The 20,892-nt window shown below is 41.4% G+C and overlaps 1 protein-coding gene across 4 annotated transcripts in view; it reads left to right on the top strand.

Moving 5' to 3' along the window:
• Positions 1 to 20,892, top strand: part of FGF12 (fibroblast growth factor 12) — a 287,001-nt gene that overhangs the window by 207,202 nt on the left and 58,907 nt on the right. For all 4 annotated transcript variants that reach the window (XM_089508684.1, XM_089508686.1, XM_089508687.1 and 1 more), the window contains one exon: positions 2,332 to 2,435. In XM_089508684.1, coding sequence (XP_089364810.1) covers positions 2,332 to 2,435 — 104 coding nt within the window. The remainder of the gene's footprint in view (positions 1 to 2,331; positions 2,436 to 20,892) is intronic.

Below are 20,892 nucleotides of genomic sequence, written 5' to 3'. Positions count from 1 at the left end.
AGCCCCAAATGGCGCTGCACAGAATGGGTGTCAAGAAGCCCAGAGTAGCTTTTTTGGGGTGTGTGGATAGGTGCCACAGCATGTGGCTCCTGCAGCACCGATCTGGGGCAGGAAGGGGCAGCTTTCAGTTGCCCATCTGTATTGCCGCTCAGTTAACAAGAAACTTGGGGCTCCAAATCTTTTTCTGCACTCTTTTCAGGTTTGTAATAATGTCTGAATTGAGCTGGCTGCTGGCTTTTCTGTTTGCTGCCAGAGGGAGTTTTCTTCTTTGCTCCTGACCTCGGTTTGGAGTAAGCCAGCCAAGATCAAATGTGGTAAACCAAGGATGAGAAAAGCATAGCCTGCAGGCTGCAAGCAGCCTCTGAGCCCTGTCTAGGTGGTCTCTGAAGCCTCAATTAGATCCCTCAACCCTCCCACCCACTTTAAAAATGTTTGGTTTGATTTTTAGGCAATTTTTATGCTAAACCCATGTGGGACGTTCCCCAAATGTATGAAACCATGAGTATGTCTACACTGTAGTTTGACACCACTTTAACTTCCATGCATTTTAGCATTTGTGGTTTGGTGAGGTACCAGCACTCTTTGCCAGAGAAGGCTAAAGGCCTTGACTACAAATCCTTGGATTCCAGAGGATAGAGCTATAGCACTTCATGTGGGGTCAAAACTGCATTATTTCTACAGTGTAGATGCACCCCATGAATTTGCCTTGAGTCCCAATTTTGGGAAGAAGGCAGGATGTAAATCATCAACATCCAAAAATACCCCTCAAAACCCACAAACATCTCAGAACCCTATTATTATTATTATTATTATTATTATTATTATTATTGCTACTATTACTACTATAATTATCATTTGTTTATATAGTGACATCCATGTACATAGTACTTTACAAACAAAATAAAACATTTATAACTATTTCAATAATTTAAAATACTGTCCTAAAATATAGTTTAAAAACACATATACAGACACACATAAGGCAGAGTAAAACAAATAATCAGAACAGATAATCAAGTGTACAGATAACACCCTAATTTTACTCTGCAGTCCTGCTCAAAAGTGACAGAGATGCTGCTATTACTATTTTGAGAGGTGCTGCTGAGGAAAACAGAGGTCTTGGGGCTTGCTATGCGGGGGACTGGGGCTGGGATAGTTGAGGGGAATAAGCTCCTGGCACCTTCATGGTTGCCCAACCCCTTGGTAAACCCATAATAGAAATGAACAGAGCAGTAGCATACCTACCATATTTGATAAGTAAATTCATGCAGATCATTTTTTAAACATCTCCAGAGCAGTATTACTTCCAGTTATAGAATGATAGAATCTTAGAGTTGAAAGAGACCCCAAAGGTCATCCAATCCAAACCCTTTCAGCCATACAGGAAGACACAGTCCAAGCATCCCCAACAGATGTCCATCCAGCCTCTACTTAAAGACCTCCAAAGAAGGAGACTCCATCACCCTCTGCGGCAGCAGTGTCTTCCATGGTCAAATAGCTCTTACTGTCTGGAGGTTGTTCCTAATGTTTAGGTGGAACCTCATTTCCTGTAGTTTGCATCCACTGTTCCGTGTACTAGTCTCTGGAGCTGCAGCAAAGTTAGTCCATCCTCATTATGACACCCCTTCAAAGATTTAAACATGGCTATCATATCACCTCTTAACCTTGTCTGCTCTAGGCTAAATCTAGGTTTCCAGACCTTTCACTATTTTGATTGCCTTCCTCTGGACATGCTCCATTTGATTATCATGAAATGAAGCAAATAATGATGTCTCTGCCACTGCTGCTGCTACTGCTCGTTTCTTTGTGGCACCAGAGACTCCCAAAGAGATGGGCAGTTGCAGAAGCAATAGCACCAATTACATGTTTCTGCCAACTGGTGCTTCTTAACTGCCTCCCCTTCCTTCACCTCCCTTTCATGTCCACCTTGCAGTCTCTTCCAGGTCTGGAAGGGCATTTGGGTAGATGGTAAAAGAAGGTGGAGGATGCAGAGGTGTCCATGTCTGCCATGGCTCAGTGGATGCAGAAGAAAATGCTGCCCACACTTGCTAATGGTGACTATGAGGGAACTTCTTTCTCTGTCCATTGAGCCAAACCTCACCCCATGCCTGCAACATTTGTGGTGCAATGGTGTAGCCCCACTTAGAGTCTCACTCAGTATGGTCTGCACTCCCCACACCTGCCTAAAGATGCCCCTGGAACAGAGGGGACTGTTCTGTGATGCTTTCTGGGCTGGGATTCAGGTGGTGGACCTGATGATGTTTTCTTGTTCCTTTATGGCTGCTGACTCATTTGTGTCTTTCCTCCTGTTCCCTTTTTTCTCTTCTACAGCCCTCTTCAATCTAATTCCAGTGGGTCTTCGTGTGGTAGCCATCCAAGGTGTGAAGGCGGGCCTCTATGTGGCCATGAATGCTGAGGGGTATCTCTACAGCTCAGTAAGTTCCCTGCATGGCTTTGAGGGCACCTCTGATGCCAGTGAAGTAAAACTGTTCATGGAGAGAGTCTCCAAGTTAAGTTCTTAATCTAGGAATTTGTTCTCATCCTTTGATCATCCAGATGTTTTGGACTTCAGCTTCCATAATCCTCATCCAGTGTGGCCAGTGGGAAGGGATCCTGAATGACAATGTCTGCAATATCTAATAGATTAGTCCCTCATCATTTTCTGTATGTGCTCATATGCAAATCACTTTGAGTGTATCTCAATGATCTGTTTTCTCAGCTTCAAGCAAACACCTAAAATATGCCTCCATAACATTTACACCAATACTGTACTGGCCTAACCTGAGACATTGCTGTGTTAGTCTGGAATATCAGTATGCAAAGGTACCTTGTAACACCTTTGAGACTAATTGAATGGAAGACATTGTAGCATATGCTTTCATAGGCTTGGTCTACTACCTGTGATGAATCCAAGGAGATAGACCAAGTCTGTGCCCTGGTGGCACAATGATTAAATGCCAGTACTGCAGCCACAATGTTGTGAGTTTGATCCCAGAGGGCTCCAGGTTGACTCAGCCTTCTATCCTTTCCCAGGTTGGTAAAAAGAATACCGAGCTTGTTGGGGGCAATGGCTTGCAGATTGTAAACCACTTAGAGAGTAATGAGTTCACTGTGAAGCGGTATAGAAATGTAAATGCTATTGCTAAAGCTCATGCTACAACTTCTTTTGCACAGTTAGTCTAAAAAATGTTGCAAGATCCTTTGGCCCAAATTCTACTGATTACTTTGACACAGAGTAAATTAACTGAATCTATTGTTGGATAGTGAATCAACATGTAGATAAATCCAGTTGACTGAATGGGGCTACTCTGGCTGGGACTAATGGTAGGGTTCAATTACTGGCTGTCATGTTGTTTCTTAATCCCAAATAGGGTAGACCTATTCAGTCAATTGTTGAATGGTGAGTAAACATACATAAGTAAATCCCATTGATTGGTTGGGACTGACAACAGATTGGCATCCTCTTGTTTAACCACTAGTTTAAGCACTGATGGCACAGTGGTTAAATGCTGGTACTGCAGCCACTCACTCACAAACCACAAGGTTGTAAATTCAGTCCCAGCCAGGGGTTCAGGGTCAACTCAGCCTGGATTTCTTCTGAGGTTGCTAACATGAGTACCCAGCTTGTTGGGGGCAGTTATCTCACAGTTGTAATCCACTTAGAGAATGCTTAGTATGATATGAAGTGGTATATAAATGAAGCTGCTATTGCTGTTGCTATTGTTTAGTCCCAAGAAAAGTAGTTTAATTCAGTCAGTTGTTGAATGGTGAGTCAACACATAGGCAAATTCCACTGATTGAATAGGTTTCCCTGGTTGGGACTGAAACTGGATTGAAATCTTGGTTAATCCCAAATAGAGTAGGCCCATTAAATCAATTGTTGAATGATGAGTCAACACATAGGTAAATCCCATTGATTGGTTGGGACTGAGAATAGGTTGAGATCCTCTTAGTTCTAACTATAGTAGACCAATTCAATCAGTTGTTGAATGGTGAATCAACACATAGGTAAATCCCATTGACTGAATGGGTCTTTCCTCGTTGGGACTGAGAATAGGTTGAGATCCGCTTGGTTAGTCCAATTAGAAGAGACCTATTCAATCAGTTGTTGAATGGTGAATTAACACATAAGTAAAACCCACTGACTTAATGGGTCTTGCTGGTTGGAATGGACAATAGTTTGACACTCTCTTGGTTAGTCCCAAGTAGAGTAGTCCTGTTCAATCAATTGTTGAATGGTGAGTCAACATATAGGTAAATCCCATCAATTGAATCGGTCTACTCTAGTAAGGATTTAGAACAGAATTTAGACCATTGTTTCTTAGACTTTAGCTTTAGTCCTGAGACTTCCTCACAGGCACAGAAGCGGATGTTTCAATGACAGGTAAATGGTCTTGGATGTATTCTGAGTGTCCTGGATGCATTCTGTATTCAGTGGAGCCACCTTGAATTAGCATATAAATTGATCATAATCGAGAACAAATCTGAACAGGACAGCAAAGCGAAATGAATGGGCCAATGCAGACAGTGGGTTTGAGGGCACCATTAAGAGTGGCTGAAGGGGAGATGGTGGTGGAGCATGGAAGAGCAGAATGCACTGTGGGAGAACATGCACCAGCAAATGACATACTCCTTACTAATGAGTGCCAAGGAAGTGTACCCGTTTGACGTTTTACAAGATTATCATGTGATTTCTAATTTGCAATCTGTTATATCTCAAGTATGGGGTTACATTGCACTCAGATAGATGTCTTGTGTCGGAATTAAACTGCATTAATTGTGTGGAGCATTAAGAAGGTAGTGTGCTCAAGCAAGGTGTGGGTCAGGTGGAAGGGTGAGATTTTTTAAAAGCAAAATGGTTAATAAAAGCTGCCTATTTGACTAATCCCAGCACAGTTGCTTCTTAAAAGTGGTGTGGAAGGTCATGGGGAGGTTGTTCTTCAGGGACTCATTTAAAATAAATAATTGATTTTTGCTGATTTATTAAACATGGCAGTTCCTTTGCTAGTAATGTCTTCATGCTTCACTAGATTCCCTTTGATTTCTGCCTAATTAAAGCTGGTATTAAAGTGCACATACGTGGCTCATTGGATTGTGGCTAGTATGGTTTCTGACTCCGTTTTGTGTTTACGTGGACTTCCAGGCCAACTGAGGCTGCAATCCTAATGCACAGTAACCTGGAAGGAGGGACTCCCAGAAGATCCAGGAGTCATCAGTCCAGACTTACTTCAGTGCCTGAGAGCTGTAATGTTGTGTTTCAAGGGTGCGCACAAAATGTTTTTCAGCCTTTGGGATCTCTGATGGTATGGACTTCACGTCACAGAACCCCCAGCAAACAAGGGATTTGGAGAGTTGGTGCAAAACATTTAGGGGACTGAAGCTTCAGAACCATTGCACTGGATGATTCTAAGCTTTTAATCAAACTACAAATCCCAAGATTCCACAGGACTAAGGATGACCATTGAAGGCTGGTGCCATACTGCAGAGTTAATTGAGTTTGGCACTTCTTTAACTGCTATGGCTCAATGCTGTGGAATCCTGAGATTTGTAATTTGCTATGGGACCAGGACTCTCTGACAGAGAAGGCTAAATATCTCACTACAGGTCCCAGAATTCCATAGCATGGAGCCATGGCAGTTAAAGCAATGTCAAACTGCATTAATTCTGCAGTATAGATGCAGACAAAGTGGTGTTGAACCTCTGTAAATGTGCAGTGCAGACCCACCTTGAAGGCTGTGAAACGAGGCAGTTATGGAGGCAAAAGAGGGAAGCATAGACCCGGGACAGACTGCCAAGAAACGGCGGCTTGCCGACACCTGTTTTTTCTCTGCAGGGACGGCGCAGCCCCCAAATGGTGCACTGTCACTGCGGGCAAAAAGAACCCGGTATTTCTGGATTCTTTCTGTGGTGCCGCAGTGATACCATGAGTGCGCCACTGGCGCACTCACGACATAAGTGACGCACGGTGCCATGCGGATGCTGTGTGGCACTTACGTCACAATGACAGCGCCTGTGTACACGGGGCACCACCATTGTAACACCGCCACTACGTACTTGGGTTAGGGACCATGAGGTTGCCACACAGTCCCTAACCCTAGTATTGGCGTTGATACGTCACTTATTGGTGGTGTGTACCGCGCCATAGAGAAGTTTTCTGCCTGGCTCAGGTTGAATCCAGATTAGTGGTGCAGTTGGGGCTCCTTATCCATGGATTTAAGCATCTATGCCTTGAAAATATTTTTAGAAAGTATAAATTCCAAATAGCAAGTCTTGATTTTGCCATTTTATAGTGGGGACACTATTTTGCTATGCTGTTATATTTAATGGGACTTGAGCATGCACGGATTTTGTTATCCACAGGGGATCCTGGAACCAAACCCCAGCAGATAACAAGGATCCATTGTACCTTTCTTTATATAAGGAATTTTTCACAGGGAATCCTGTTGTCTTCCAGAGTGTATCCTTTGTTTTCTGATATTATTCTTCCCTTGTGCAAAAATGTATAAAGAAAAACTTAAATCTTTGCAGTCTTTAGGATAAGCATGGATCCCATGTGAGTCCTCCACTTCTTTATTGCAGCAAATGTTTTTTTTTATAATAATTAATTAATAATTTGTTTTATTTATATACCGCTATTCCAAAGATCATAGCGGTGAACAGCAAGTAAGCTAATTAGCAAGTAAGCTAATTTGCCCCCAACAGTCTGGGTACTCATTTTAGCGACCTCGGAAGGATGCAAGCCTGAGTCGAGCTTGGGCCCTTTTGCTGGTCTTGAACTCACAACCTTGTGGTTTTGAATGAATGGCTGCAGTACAGGCATTTAACCACTGCGCCACCAGGGCTCCATTTATCCTTTCCCCTCTATATTAATTTGCAGATTATGTGCATTTTGACTGAGATCCTTCATTGGGTTTGCTTGCCATAAAATTCCACATGCAGAATTACACATTAATTGTGCTACATAGTTCTTGAGTTGAATGGGTAACACTGTGCAACTGAATGCACAACCAAATGCACAACTGACTGTGCAACAAAAAGTACTACTAAAGGGTTACTATTGCTAGTTTCAGCTGAAATGGCAAACAGTTGTGCAGCAGTAATTACTCTCTTGAGATTTCCATTACATTTGTACAACCTACGGTGACTTTGTAAGTTTATATGTATGCAATGCGAATGTGCAACAGGCTCTTGGCCATGGACGCTGGGCTAGCTAAGCACCTAAATACCCTACAGCCCAGGTTAATAATTGAATGGGAGACCGTCTGTGAATAACAGATGCTTTAGACTCCATCAAACGTGCTTAATCTTTTACTTGACAACCCATCAGATATGGGAAGAAAGCTCTCATATCACCTCCCAATCTTCTCTTCTCCAAGCTAAATATCCCTGGCTGCCTCAGTCAATCCCCATAAGGCTTGGTGTGTAGGCCTTTGGTCATCCTGGTTGCCCTTCTCTGGACATGTTCCAGCTTCTCAATATTCTTCTTGAACTGGGTGCCCAGCACTAGACTTTGGTTGCCATCTGAGGTCTGGTCATTGTCTGCTGTTGCAAGATCATTGTCCATAAATTCATCTCTGGTGTGTGGAATCCAGGAAGGGAGTCACTCCATGCAGATGGAATTAGAGACCCAAAGAGGTAAGTTGTCTCTTTGGCAAAAAGAAAGTGAACCCTAACACTACCCCCTCCCCCGAGAGTAAACCCTTTGAATCGTACAAACCTACCCTAAAGTTGATTCACTATTCTGCAATTGATGGTGGAGAAGACAATGAGTTTCTTCATCTTTCCCATTTTGGGGGCTCAAGGAGGTTCATAGAATATTAAAATAGAACAGAGTAAAAACACAGAGAAGCCTCAATAAGTCAGTGGGTCTACTCTGGTTGGAAGTAGACTTTGTCCTCTTGGACTTTCCCTGGGCTGGATCACTCAGAGCTTTACTGCAGTGCCCTGGATTTCCCTTAAGGGTTCAATGAGCATAGGTTTATGGGACTGGAGAAAGGGTTTTCTTGGAAAGGCATGGCGTCAGGCAGAGTGCAGCATGGCAACCTCTCCTCCAAACAGGGCGGGCAAGCAGAACTTCAGACAGCAGTCTTAAAATTTCACATAGCCTAAATACTTCCAAGGTACCAGATCCCATCTGTTCATCCCTGATTGGGACTTGGGTGGGAGACTGCCAAGGAATCCCAGGTGCTGTAGGCTCTATTTCAGAGGAAGGAACTGGCAAAACCACCTCTGAATATTCCTTTAATGAGAAAACCCTATGAAATTTGTGGGGCTGCTGTAAGTCAGCAGGCGACTAGAAGGTAGAAACACACCCAGGCACTCACATAGGGCTACACAATGGAGGGCAAGGGCTAAGCGATATAGCCAAGCCTATTGACCCTGTATTGCCAAAGCAATGTATTTGCTTGGCTTTCCTTAAGAATGGGTTATTTAGGTTAAAAGAAAACAAATCCCTTTGCTGCCTTTCTTTAAAAACAAAAAACAAAAAACAACTTAAACTGGAGAAATCATGGATATTTCCAGAGTTACAGACCTCAGATCTACCAATTCTTTTTGTTAAAAATCAGATCCGTTGTTGCTTTCTCCTCCGACATGCCGTCCCTTGCCACTTATCTCTGGCTCAGCATTCCGTTTGAGTAGGCAAAGTGTAATTAAATTATTTAGTGGAAGTGGTTTGGAAAGCGAGGAGAGTGCCATCTGCAATATTAAAAAATCCCATCTCCCTTCCAAGAGGGGAAAGTGTGTGCAAGTGTGCGAGAGAGAGGTGGTGGTGAGAGAACATTTTTAGGATATGCAGTTCATCACTCAACATGCAGAAATTAGGGCTTCATTTTGATATAATTTAACCGTTGCAGTCAATGGAAGCAAGAAAGGATTGTGCAAACGCTGGATATGTCTTGTCTGATGTGTTTTTTTAAAGCTACAAATAATGTTTTTGAAAAGCCTGTTCATGTCCTGTTCTCATAGTTTTGTTCCCCCTCTTGCTCATCTTCTTTTTTCTGCTCCATCACTTTGCATGATAATAAACCACCCCCTTAGCCTGTCTTAGCAGAAAGCTTCCCCCTCTCTGGATTGTGCTTGCACTCTTTCATCCCAGCTCCTCTTTAAATTCAAGGTTGTCAGCTAAAACTGGGGCCCCAATGCTGCATTATTCAATTTAGCATTCATCCCTTGGCACCTTTTTGTTTGGCCCCTGCCACAACCGACACTGAGCTGACATTTAGCACCAACAGGATGCTGGATGGAGTGCAGCAGAAATGGGCAACTGCATCCCTCCAGATTTTTTTGGACTGCAGTTCCCATAATCCCTCACCACAGTCTATGCCGACTTGACCTGATGGGATTGATAGGCTATAAACATCTAGAGAGATACACACTGGAAGCCATGTCCTATGAGGAACAGCTTAGGGAGCTGGATATGTTTAACCTGGAGAAGAGAAGGTATGGGGGGGGCATGATGGTCATGTTTAAATATGTAAAGGGATGTCATATTGAGGATGAAACAAGCTTGTTTTCTGCTGCTCCAGAGAATAGGACATGGAGCAATAGATTCAAACTAGAGGAAAAAAGATTCCACCTAAACATTAGGAAGAATCTTCTGAGGGGAAGAGATGTTAAACAGTGGAAGAGACTGCTGGCTTGAAGTCTGGTGGAGTCTGGAGATTTTTAAACAGAGGCTAGAGGGCCATCTGGAAGGGATTTGATTATGTCTTCTTTTATGGCAGTAGGGGGTTGGAATGAATGGCCCTTGGGGGTCCCTTCAAACTCTATGATTCTATAGAAAAATCATCATCATCATCATCATCATCAGCTTCTTCTTCTTCTTCTTCTTCTGTATTTTTAAAATGTTTAAATTGTTTGTGTTGTTTTAAATTTTCAATTGCTTAAATCAATTGTACTGTAATCTGTCCAGAGATGATGGAGAGCGAAATAAAAATATTTTAGTCAATAAATAAACATGCCAGGTGAAAGGGCAGCAGCTCCCAAGGAGATAAATGAGTGGGGGCTGCTGGCAAATATGATCCAGGTGGGTGGGAAATCCACTTCAGGCTTTAAAGAGCTATCCAAGGGCTGAGATAAAACCTGAGGTGGAATCATCACCACCCTGACATGGAGACCATCATTTAGCCACCACTCCCTAGCCTAACACAGCTGGTTTATTTGGCCATTTATTATAGGAAAGACTCAAATATTTGATAAGGCACCAAGCCAAAATGAACCATCTCGGTGTCCTTTTGGATGCAGCCTTGCCTCCTGGAAGTGTCGCGACCAAAGAATTATGGTCCAGATGGAAAGCAAATTAAACCTCTCTCTGTACAGTCCAGTCCATTTGCATCTATTCATAAATCTCCTCTCATCCCCTGTATGTAAAGCACTGCAGAAAGGAAAACAAGAGTTTAAAACTGCATAGTGAAATTCACGTTACATGCATTTAACAAAGTCCTGATTTCCATGAATGAGAATAACTATCCCAGGGAAACGAGAGGAAGAAAGCAAAAAATGAATGTTGGAGCAAGGGTAGATACTTTGAGTAAGACTAATGGACAAAACAAGATTATTGTTGTTGTGTGCCTTCAAGTCATTATGAAAGAATAAAATCATAAAAGTTACAAAAATGAAAACCATAAATCAATACACTTGAATCATAAAAATGATAAATCAATTTCAAATGGAATCATTTTAAAAGTTAAAGCACTGTATGCACAGATTTGGATGAAATCCTGAAGTCTCAAAAGGTTGAATTGAAAGTCAGGTTTTAAATTGGTGCTGGAATGAAACTAATGTAGTTGCTGATCTGGTCTCAAAGTAGAAGTTATTCCACAACCATGGTACCACGGTTGAGAAGGTCCTGTCCCACATCCTCACACTAAGGGACACTGAAAGTGGCTGTAGGGGCGTCCTTGCTGTGCACGGGGTGACCAGATGTCATAACAGCAAAGGAGGACAAGGTACCACAAAATTTAAGACATTCAAGAAAAATTACATAACATAAGCTAAACACACAGACACACACACATTCATTCCATATGGTTTATTTATTGCTATGTTATATATAATGTATTTTATTATTATTATGTACTCAGTCATATTTTTCTGATGGACTTATCTTCTTTTAAATGCCTTATTGGCTTGCAATATACTGGTACTGTATATTGGCTTGCAATATATTGGTACTGTACTTAGAGAACTCCGAGCAAGAGGGCGCCATTTCTGGGGACGCTTTGAAACAGTTCCCAGAAATGGCGCCCTCTGGAACCGAATTGGGATGCGATGGGAACGTGCGGCGGCGGCATCCCCCCGTGCGGTAAAGTCGCGTTTTGGGCCCCATCCGGTGCCCATCGCGTTCCGTGCACGCCCCTGCGCGCCCCCATTAGAACGCGCTGGGGAACGGTTTAAGCCCCATGCGATAAAGGCTTAAGATTGCCCTTTACTAGCAACAAACCTTTGACTGAATCTACATTTAGATTTTTCCTTTCATTTGTTCATTTGTGCTGAAATCCTTGGTGAAACAAATGCACCTTGAGTTCTGGGTGTGAGCCTTGTCTGCTGCTGCTCCTAAGAAAAAAGGACTTTAAAAGGATTTATCCTGTCTCCTATTTGCAGCAAGGACAGGCTGCCAAGCAGACACATTTCTCTAAAGGAAATAGCAAACGTGGCAGGGAAAAATGGGGAAAAATGGAAAAAACAAGAAAAAATTGAAAAAAGGAAGAAAATCAATTATGGAATATTTTATTTTCGCACGATTCAGGAAAAACATGAACAATTTTACCCCTAATTTTTCCGTGGTCCTTCACATCTCTAGGTGTAACTTAATGGGCTTCTTAGCCATGCTCAAATGGAAGACATTTTGGCATTCCAATCTGTTGGATAAGAGTTTGATATGGAACAGAATTCATTGTGTGTTTCGTTTGATCATGATAGGAGTAGACAATGGGTGCATCTGCACTATGGAAATAATGCAGTTTGACATAATTTTAACTGCCATGGTTCCATCTTATAGAATCCTGGGATTTTGTAATTTGGTGAACAGCCAGCATGCTTTGGCAACTACATTTCCCAGGATTCCACAAGATGGAGCTATAGCATATAAAGTGGTGTCAAAGTGCATTATTTCTAAAGTGTAGATGTTTCCACAGTTGCTTTTTACATCTGTTTGCAATCTGTGTCATGAGCAGATGTTTAGACCTATAGATTTCTGATTGTTGGCCATTATCTTTGTTTGAATATGTATTTATTTATTTTGCTAGGATTCACTGATTGTATTGCGGTGGATTTGAATTATCATATGTTCTCCCAAACCTTGTTAGTAATTCTCTCTGTGTTTCTATAGTTTGTGTAATAAGTAGTTGGCAGTCTACTCTAACAACTGCAATTTTGTTATGGCCCACCATTTGTGTATCCATATTCATGTTGTTGATAGCGTCACAGTGGATTGTTATGTTTTCATCCATGCTTAATATATTACACACCGCCTGGCATCCTGTTAATTGTTTTATACACTTGTTAAGTTCCCTTATGCATGTGGTTGTCTTTTGTTTCTGGTTATTAAGTAGCGTCTGTATTCAGTTTGCAGATGCATAAACGGCGTTCCAAAAATGTATCCTTTGTGCATGGAGTTGAGCATCCTTGAATAGTGTGGGATTATTAGGGGTGGGAATAATGTTCAAATGTCTTTTTAAAATGGTCAAAAACATGTTTTTTGAGTGAGAAATCCTGGCAAGAAGAATCCTGGATTGATTACAATGTTGGCAGTTCAGCATTTATTCTGTGCAAAATTCTCACAATTTGTTTTGCCACCTTGAATCCCATTTTGGGAGAAAGGCAGGAAATAAATCTAATAATAAATAAAATTTAAATTTAAATAAATTTTGCACACGAACCAGCATTTTCTATGAAGGAAATAGTATTTACTGTACAGAAGATACATTTTCTGCACAGAAATGTTATTTTCTGCTTATCATAATTAATTACTAATTTATCCAAATTATGGTTTGATTGGGCATTTAAAAAAGTCAAATCACTCTAGGAGGAAGTTTAAAGGTAAATATGGAAATGTATGTTATTCACATTTAGTTTTGTATATAGTGTTAATATAATGCTATGAGTTGCATGGATGGTTAAGAAAGGTTTTTTTCTTTGTTTTAACAATTTAAAAAATTTATTATGAACAAAAAATCTGCACAAAAATGTTTTCCGCCTAGAAAATGTTTCTTCCTACCCAGAAAATGCTGCATTTGGGGATTTTCTCTGTCCAAGATTGACACACGCCTGTTTTGCACATGAAACAGTATCTTCTGTGCAGAAATATAATATCTCATACAGAAAATGCTGTTTCCTGTGGAAAACAATCACTTGTGAATTTTGGTCAGAACAAATACCAGACTGTTAATTGTTCTTGAAAATGGCATAGCTTTCACTTTCTCACAGTAAGCAGAAAATTGCTAATTTTTTTACTTTCTTCCTTTGAGAAGAAAATTGGTAAAGAAATACATTGCTAGTTCTTGCTGATCAGGGCCTGCAATGTTGCACTAGATTCTCTGGGGCTGCAGAAATAACCCTTGAACATTATTCCCATTGAACAAGGACACAATCCTTAGTTGTCTGCATGTGAATAAAACACCAACATGATTCTATCCAGGACCTTCAGATTTCTCCAATTTGGAATTGGTCCATTCCAGTGAGATAAATACTAGTTCAGATGAGCTCAGCCTGGGACTATTTTTTTTTCTTTTTTGAAAGGCTGTCTCTTTTTACCTTAGCAGATATTTTCCTATTACTGTGCATCTTTATAATATGGAATATTTTCTTCCTTCCTTTTTAAAAAATCTTTGCACTGGTCAATTTTAGCAGATTTGGAGGGTGGTTAGAGTATGACACTCAAATAAGTTGAGAGAGTCAGATGAAATGGTTTTGAATTTCCTTTCCTTTATGTGGCAGCAACTGAGGACCAGAACAGACAGGCCAAAATAAAGCTGCTTCGGTCACTTTGGAGGTATGCTGTTTAAAATGATGCATGTGTCCTAAGAGGCTGGAAGCCACATGTGTCATTTAAACAGCATACCTCTAAAGTGACCCAAAGCAGCTTTATTTTGGCCTGTCTGTTTGGGCCCTTCATCTTTTCCAGAATGATAATTGCTGCAGTGATTGTGTCTGTCTGGGCATAAAACTGCAGCATGGCAGCAGTTAAATGCAGCATGGTGTGTCTTTTTTTAATTATTTCCCAGTGCAATTGAGGGCTGGTCAGAGAGTCTTCTGGGTATTTGAGATGTGGCATTGTTTGCTGTAATTGTGCCACGGTTGTGAAGTCAGATTTTGCAAGTCAAATTTTTAAAAAAACACTGAAATCAAAAAAAGCTATGGTTAGTTTTCTCTGTTAGCTACACTATTAAATGAGCTAGCCCATTAAAAATAGCACTAATTTTAAAGCAGTCTGTAAATTAAAGTATACTTAACTACTGACTTCTCCTGACCCAATCCCTCTCCCCCCCCTCAAAAAATGGGCATAAACCCCATTCAGTCCTTTCCTTTTAAATTACTGAAAACCGACTTGAATCCCATTCATTTGGGATAAAAGTGGGATATCAATAATTTGAAAATTCGTGTGATTGTTGGCAGAATGGACCTCCTTCTCCCCATATAAATGATGCCTGGTAAAATAGACTGGAGAGAGGGTGACCATTGCAATAGTAGGGTCACAACAGGGTGATCAGGCATCCTCCTTTTCCAGGACATGTCCTCCACTTCAGCCTTCTGTCCAGGAGGAATTCCAAAATGACCTCCATTTTGAGCATGGCTAAGAGGCATGCAGTTATATTTATATGAGTGATTTTTGCTTTTATTTGGTAATGTTCTTTTAAATTATTTATTTCATTTAAGGGAATTACATTCCACTTTCCCCCTAAATTCATGGGATTCTTGAGTGTCCTACGTTTTGTGGAACATTCTGCTAACAATTGGATTACAAGTGAAAGAGGTTTTGGTTAAGTTTGGAGAAGGTCAATCCAAGAGAGGTTACTAAGGGTGTACCTACACCAGTGAAGTAGCTGATACAGAATATTGTCTAATAATGCAATAACGCAAGAGATATACCATAATAATACTCTGCTCTACTGATGATGAAATCCTGTTGGTGTCTTTCTCAACAGAAGGAATGGGAGATATCTGTCTGATGAGGAACGCCCACATTGACACTAAGGTCATAGATGTAGAGTTGTACATGTGGGTGCCATTGTGCATGATGTGCATTGTTCATTGCACATAGAACTACAGAGCAACTAGAAACACAAGCACATTGTTGTGCATCCAGTTGCACCTTTTGTGTCTTGGTTCAGCTGTAGATCACTGCCATTCAACACATGGTTTGGGCAACACAACTAATAAGTACCTCTGGGCAATATATGCCACACTACCCCAGTGTCAGGGTGACCAGATGTTCTCACTGCAAGGAGGACAAGGTACTGTAAAATGTAGGACATTAAAGAAAAAGGTAGGTAATTCCAAAATAAAAGCTAAAAACACTAGTATTAATATAAATGCATGCTTCTTAGTCATGCTCAAAATGGAGGACATGTTGAAATTCCTCCTGGAGAGAAGGATGAAATGTAGGACAAGTCCTAGAAAAAGAGGACATCTGGTCACTGCAGCCAGTCTAGGTACTTGCCCAATGTTATGGAAAGCCTCAGATTCACATGTCCACACACACCCTCCTGTTCCTCCTCTCTTAAAAACCCTGGAGAGTCTGTAGACTTTTGGAAACAACTTTGTGAAATCTTAATTCATTAACTAATTATGGATAATATCTCACCTTCCTCTCCACATGGATTGCAATGAGGCGCCTCCCAGCATAGATTAAAACAAAGTGCAGCTCAAAGCAATGCTGATAGATAATAAAAGAAGTTAAAACACAATTAAATGAGCTATCCCATTAAAAACAGCACTCATTTAAAGCAGTCTGTAAACATTTAAAACCTAGCAATAAGGATAAAAATACACAACTCAACACCCTATTGAAAGCTGCTTCTTGCACAACCAGGGTATTGCAAAATGCATGTCTAAATAAAAAGGTTGTTCCATGCTGGTAGAAAGAAAGCAGAGAAGAGAACAACCCAGTTTGATTCTGTACTGCAGAAACAATGCAGTTTGACACTGCTTTAACTACCATGGCTCAATGCTATGCAGTCCTGGGATTTGTAGTTTGTCTCAGCAGCGGGGCTCTTTCACAGAGAAGGCTGAATCTCTCACAAAACTTTAAGTACCAGAATTCCATAGAATGGAGCTGTGGCAGTTAAAGCAGTATTAAACTGCATTAAATTCTGCAGTGCAGACACAAGATAGGATCTTCTTCATGGCTGGCCGCCAGGCACTAACATTCCCTTCATAAGGAGGTTTGAATAGCCCTTCCTTGCCCTTCTTCTACCAGAAAGCAACATTTTTTTTAATCTAACAGGCTTTGTAGATCCAATTGTTGTCAAGAAAGGATTTTGTTAGGGCAGTGTGTTGCTTTTAATCATTTTAAATTGTTTGTTTTAAGTGATTTTTAATGTTTTTAATTGATTAATTCCATTTCAGTGTTGACGTTGACATTTTAACTACATCTGGCCCTCCATATCTACCGATTTGGCATCCATGGATTCAAACATCCATGGCTTGAAAATATTTTTAAAAAGTAATAATCCAAAAAAGCAAACCTTCATTTTGCCATTTTATGTAAGGGGCTCCATTTTCCTACCTGTATATAATGGTGCTTGAGCATCCATGTATTTTGGTATCCATGGTAGGCCCTGGAATGAAACCTCAGTGGATACCAAGGGCTCACTGTATATTTTAATTCTTAAGATAACTTGAATCTTGATTTGGAGGAAAAAGGAGGAGGAAAAAATAGTAGTAGGAGGAGGGTGATGACAATATCAACAACAGTCCTTCTAGATCCCCCCCCCCATCTTTTGGCTTTGCCTGTATCTTATTTCCCAAGTATCCCAACTTTCCTCTCCCTGCCGTGCTCTCGATCTCTGTCCCTGATGCTCATGCAATTGCATTAAAAGCTTTTCCAGACTGCAGAAATCACTCTCTTGATGAGAATGTGAGGTGACAGGCGGATGGTGGATCTTGCTGCGTCTTCGCTGCCTTCCCTCCCCAAGAAAGTGAGGCTTTTCCCTTTTAAGAGGTCGAGCAGGGCTCCATGGGAGATGTATTATTGATAGTGGAGCGTGGGCATCCTGCCTGCGCATGTGCCTATGTGGAGGCTCAGTCCTCATGGGCTCTACAGCCCAAGTGCAAAACACAGAGAGTTCCCTCCCAAAAGCTTTTTCATGTGAGATTCAAAGTTGGGGGCATGAGTGGGAATGTTGGCAAAGGAAGGGAGAAGGGATGCTGCCTCTCATTACAGAGGGAAATTGACACTGGTTTTAAAGGAAGGAGGAATGTCAGGTGGGAAAAGTGCAGGAAAGTGAACAAAAGTGTAGGATGAAGGGTTGGAGGAGGATGCCTCTGAGGATCACCAAGGAAGAATGCTTATGCACATGAAAATATGGTATGCAGGTCCTTACCTAAGCTAAAACGGGAGTGGGCAATGAGTAGCTTTGATGGTTCTCTACCTGTCCCCCTCCATTCTTGCTGAGCTGGATGGGAGCCCTTGAGACCACCACTTATCTAAAAAAGTTTGCCACCACCACCCAGTGATTAACTTATTACACCTTAGCAACACATTGGGATGTTGCTGGGGAATTCCACCATTATTTAGAAACCCAGTGAAGAACTAGCCAAGCTGAGACATGTGAAAAAGTGTGCAAAGAGGCACGTTAAAAAAAAAGCTTTATTCTAACTAAGGACTTCAAGAGCAAAAGGATATCACTGCATGCAGGACCAACTTATCCTACAGGCAAAGATGGAAAGTTGCACGTTACAAAGTAAAATCATTTCAGCCAAATCAGGAAAATAACTAAACCCCTTGACACCACTGACTGGTACATGTTCCTAATCTTACTCACAGATCAGATAGGATTTGTAGTCCTTGATGTTTCTGGATAGCTGGGAGCCCTCCTCATGGTCTGCATCTCAAGAGTGAGAGACAAAAGTCCAGGAGACAGGCAGACGCCACAGGCCTCTTGTTGCATCTAGGAATTTTTAAAACCTCTCCTCCAGAACCATCTCAAAGGTTAGTGCTTCTTCTCAAGTGCCACTTCACTGGACAGTTGCCATCTCATCAGCTTTAATGTAGACCCTCATTAAAACGTAACTGTACCTCCCCCTACATTTAACCTTTTGTTATCTGAGAAGAGGACTCTGATAAATGGAGGGACTCCCTTAGCTCAGTCTTACTGCCACCCCCAGGCTCAGAGCCACCAGACCAAGGGTCACCCAGGAAAGGCTCTGGTTTACTTGTTGCCAGTAGCTGCTAGATTGGGAAACAAAGAGACTGTCTGTGTCCTGAGCTGTTCTGTTCAACCCACCTTGTTTGCAAGTCCTGTTTAGGTGGAATCTCTTTTCCTGTATCTTGAATCCATCGTTCCGTAACCTAATCCCTGGAGCAGCAAAAAACAAGCTTGCTCTATCCTCAATATGACATTTCTTCCAATATTTAAACAGATCTATCATGTCCCCTCTAAACCTTCTCTTCCCCAGGCTAAATATACCCAGCTCCCTTAGTCTCTCCTCATAAGGCATGGTTCCCAGACCTTTCACCATTTTGGTTGCCCCTCTGGACACAGTCCAGCTCATCCACATCTTTCTTGAATTGTGGTGCCCAGAACTGGACACAGTATTCCAGGTGAGGTCCAAAGCAGAATAGAGTTGCACTATTACTTTCCTCCATCTAGACATTCCTATGGGTGAAACCTAGGGTCACATTGGCTTTTTTAACTGCTGCATCACACTGTTCAGCTTGTGGTAAATAAATCTTGCCAAGAAAAAAAAAGATATGGGATAGGGCAAACATAAGTCAAAGTTGACTTGAATAGCAGATCAAGCGAGGTGGTTTAATGGTTGGACTGGGGCTTTGAAGTTTATCGCACGGGCCCTAAAACAAGCCCATTGCGTCCTACAACGAGAGCGTGCATGGAATGGGATGAGGCTAAGAACTACATTTTACTGTACAAGCGAACGCCGCCGGGCATTCCAATTGCGTCCTTCCTCCATTCCAGAGGGCGCGATTTCTGAGAACTGTTCTAAAGCATTCTCAGAAATCATGCCCTCTGGAACAGAGGGAAGACACGATTGGAACGCCCGGCGGCAGCTGCAGCATTCCCTTGTGCAGTAAAATGCAGTTCTCAGCCCCATTCCGTTCTGTGTGCGCCCCTGCGTGCACCCATTTTAGAACACAACAGGCCCGTTTTAGGGCCTGTGCAATAAACTTCTCTGAGAGACCAGAGTTCAAATCCCCACTCTGCTGTGGAAACCCATTCAGTGTCCTTGGACAAATTACATGGCCTCATAGGAAGGCCAATTGTGCTTTAAAAAATAACAACAATGAAATGTTCACCATAAAAAATAACCTGAAGGCACACGAACAAAACCACCACCACTGTTTCTGCTTTTATGAGAGGGAGGTTCAGACTATCCAACAAACTGTACTAGAATCTAACGTTCCATCTCTCAGTCTGGGATTTCATAACATAATTGAAGAATACTCCATCGGAAGAAGTGATATATTATCTATGGAAGCTCATGCGAAAATAAAAAACAGTTAGCCTTAAAGGCGCTGCCACATCTCATTTTATTTTCCTCCCCCTTCCATCTTCCTTTTCGTAATTGAAGAACAGATTCCAAGTCAGATTCATCCAGACAGTGCATTTAACAGAAAAGGTCTATTCCTTCATTAATTTTAATTGCCCTCTTCAGCCTCTTGCTCATCACCACTCGAATTGTTTTCCAAACTGCATTGGCTAGTTTTGATACTACTTTTTCTTCTCACTGGAATGGATCATTAAGCTTTGGCGAGATGGATGGATGGATGGATAAATGTTATTTTCTCACAACAAACACACATCATCAAGAGAGTTATTAAAAAATGATTATATCACTCATATCTATCCGGTAGTCGGCTTAACCTCAGGGAAGCCCAAAGTAATGCAAGACAGGAAAAAAATCTTACAGATGAGAATTAATAAGCAATAATAGGTGCATCTGCATTGTAGAAATAATGCAGTTTGACGCTAACTTTAAGTGCTGTAAAATCCTGGGATTTGTAGTCCTACATGGTCTTTAACCAAAGAGGGCTAGTGCCTCACCAAACTGCAAATCCCAGAATTCTGTAGGCTGGAGCCATGGCAGTTAAAGTGGTGTCAAATTGCATTATTTCTACAATGCAGATGCACCCAAAGACAACAGCATGTACAAATGCCAGTAAACCAAATTCTTAAAGAGCAGAACTTAAATCGACTAGTGAGCTTGGCAATTTGGTGTGTTATTGTTGGAATTAGTCAGTAAAATGTATTTGTGCTGTTTGCTAGAATTATTTATTCCTTTTTGCATAAGCCAATTTAGGAACAAACGGATGATGCCGTCAGCCTGTGCTCTTCAGAAACTCTGGCTTTTGCATTTAGGCATTTAGGATGCACTTCTGTATGCACTCACCCAGAAGTAAACCCTATTGCATGCAGTGGTACTTACACTTGAGTAGGCATGGATAGGTGTGTGCTCTGAAGTGGTAAACAGTTTCTTGGACTGTATTGTATAAATATTTCTCCCATCTGAAAATATCTCTGCATGGAGAAAAGTAGCATTCCTGGTTTACAAAGTTTGATCTAGCAGCTTCTTTCTGAAATGCCACACATTATGAGCCCTGTATCCACAGGACTAGTACCTGCAGTTTCACTTACCCACATCTGAAAAATATATATTCTCTCTAGGCATTTTCCAGTTTTCCTTGGACAAAAAGCCATAATGACCCATCAA

The sequence above is a fragment of the Sceloporus occidentalis genome, unplaced genomic scaffold, assembly GCF_023333645.1.
Source record: "Sceloporus occidentalis isolate IW3139 unplaced genomic scaffold, rSceOcc1.0.p SCAF_2, whole genome shotgun sequence".
In the NCBI taxonomy this organism is placed as follows: domain Eukaryota; kingdom Metazoa; phylum Chordata; class Lepidosauria; order Squamata; family Phrynosomatidae; genus Sceloporus; species Sceloporus occidentalis.
The sequence above is the reverse complement of the archived record's forward strand: the minus strand, read 5'-3'. Positions and strand labels throughout refer to the sequence as shown.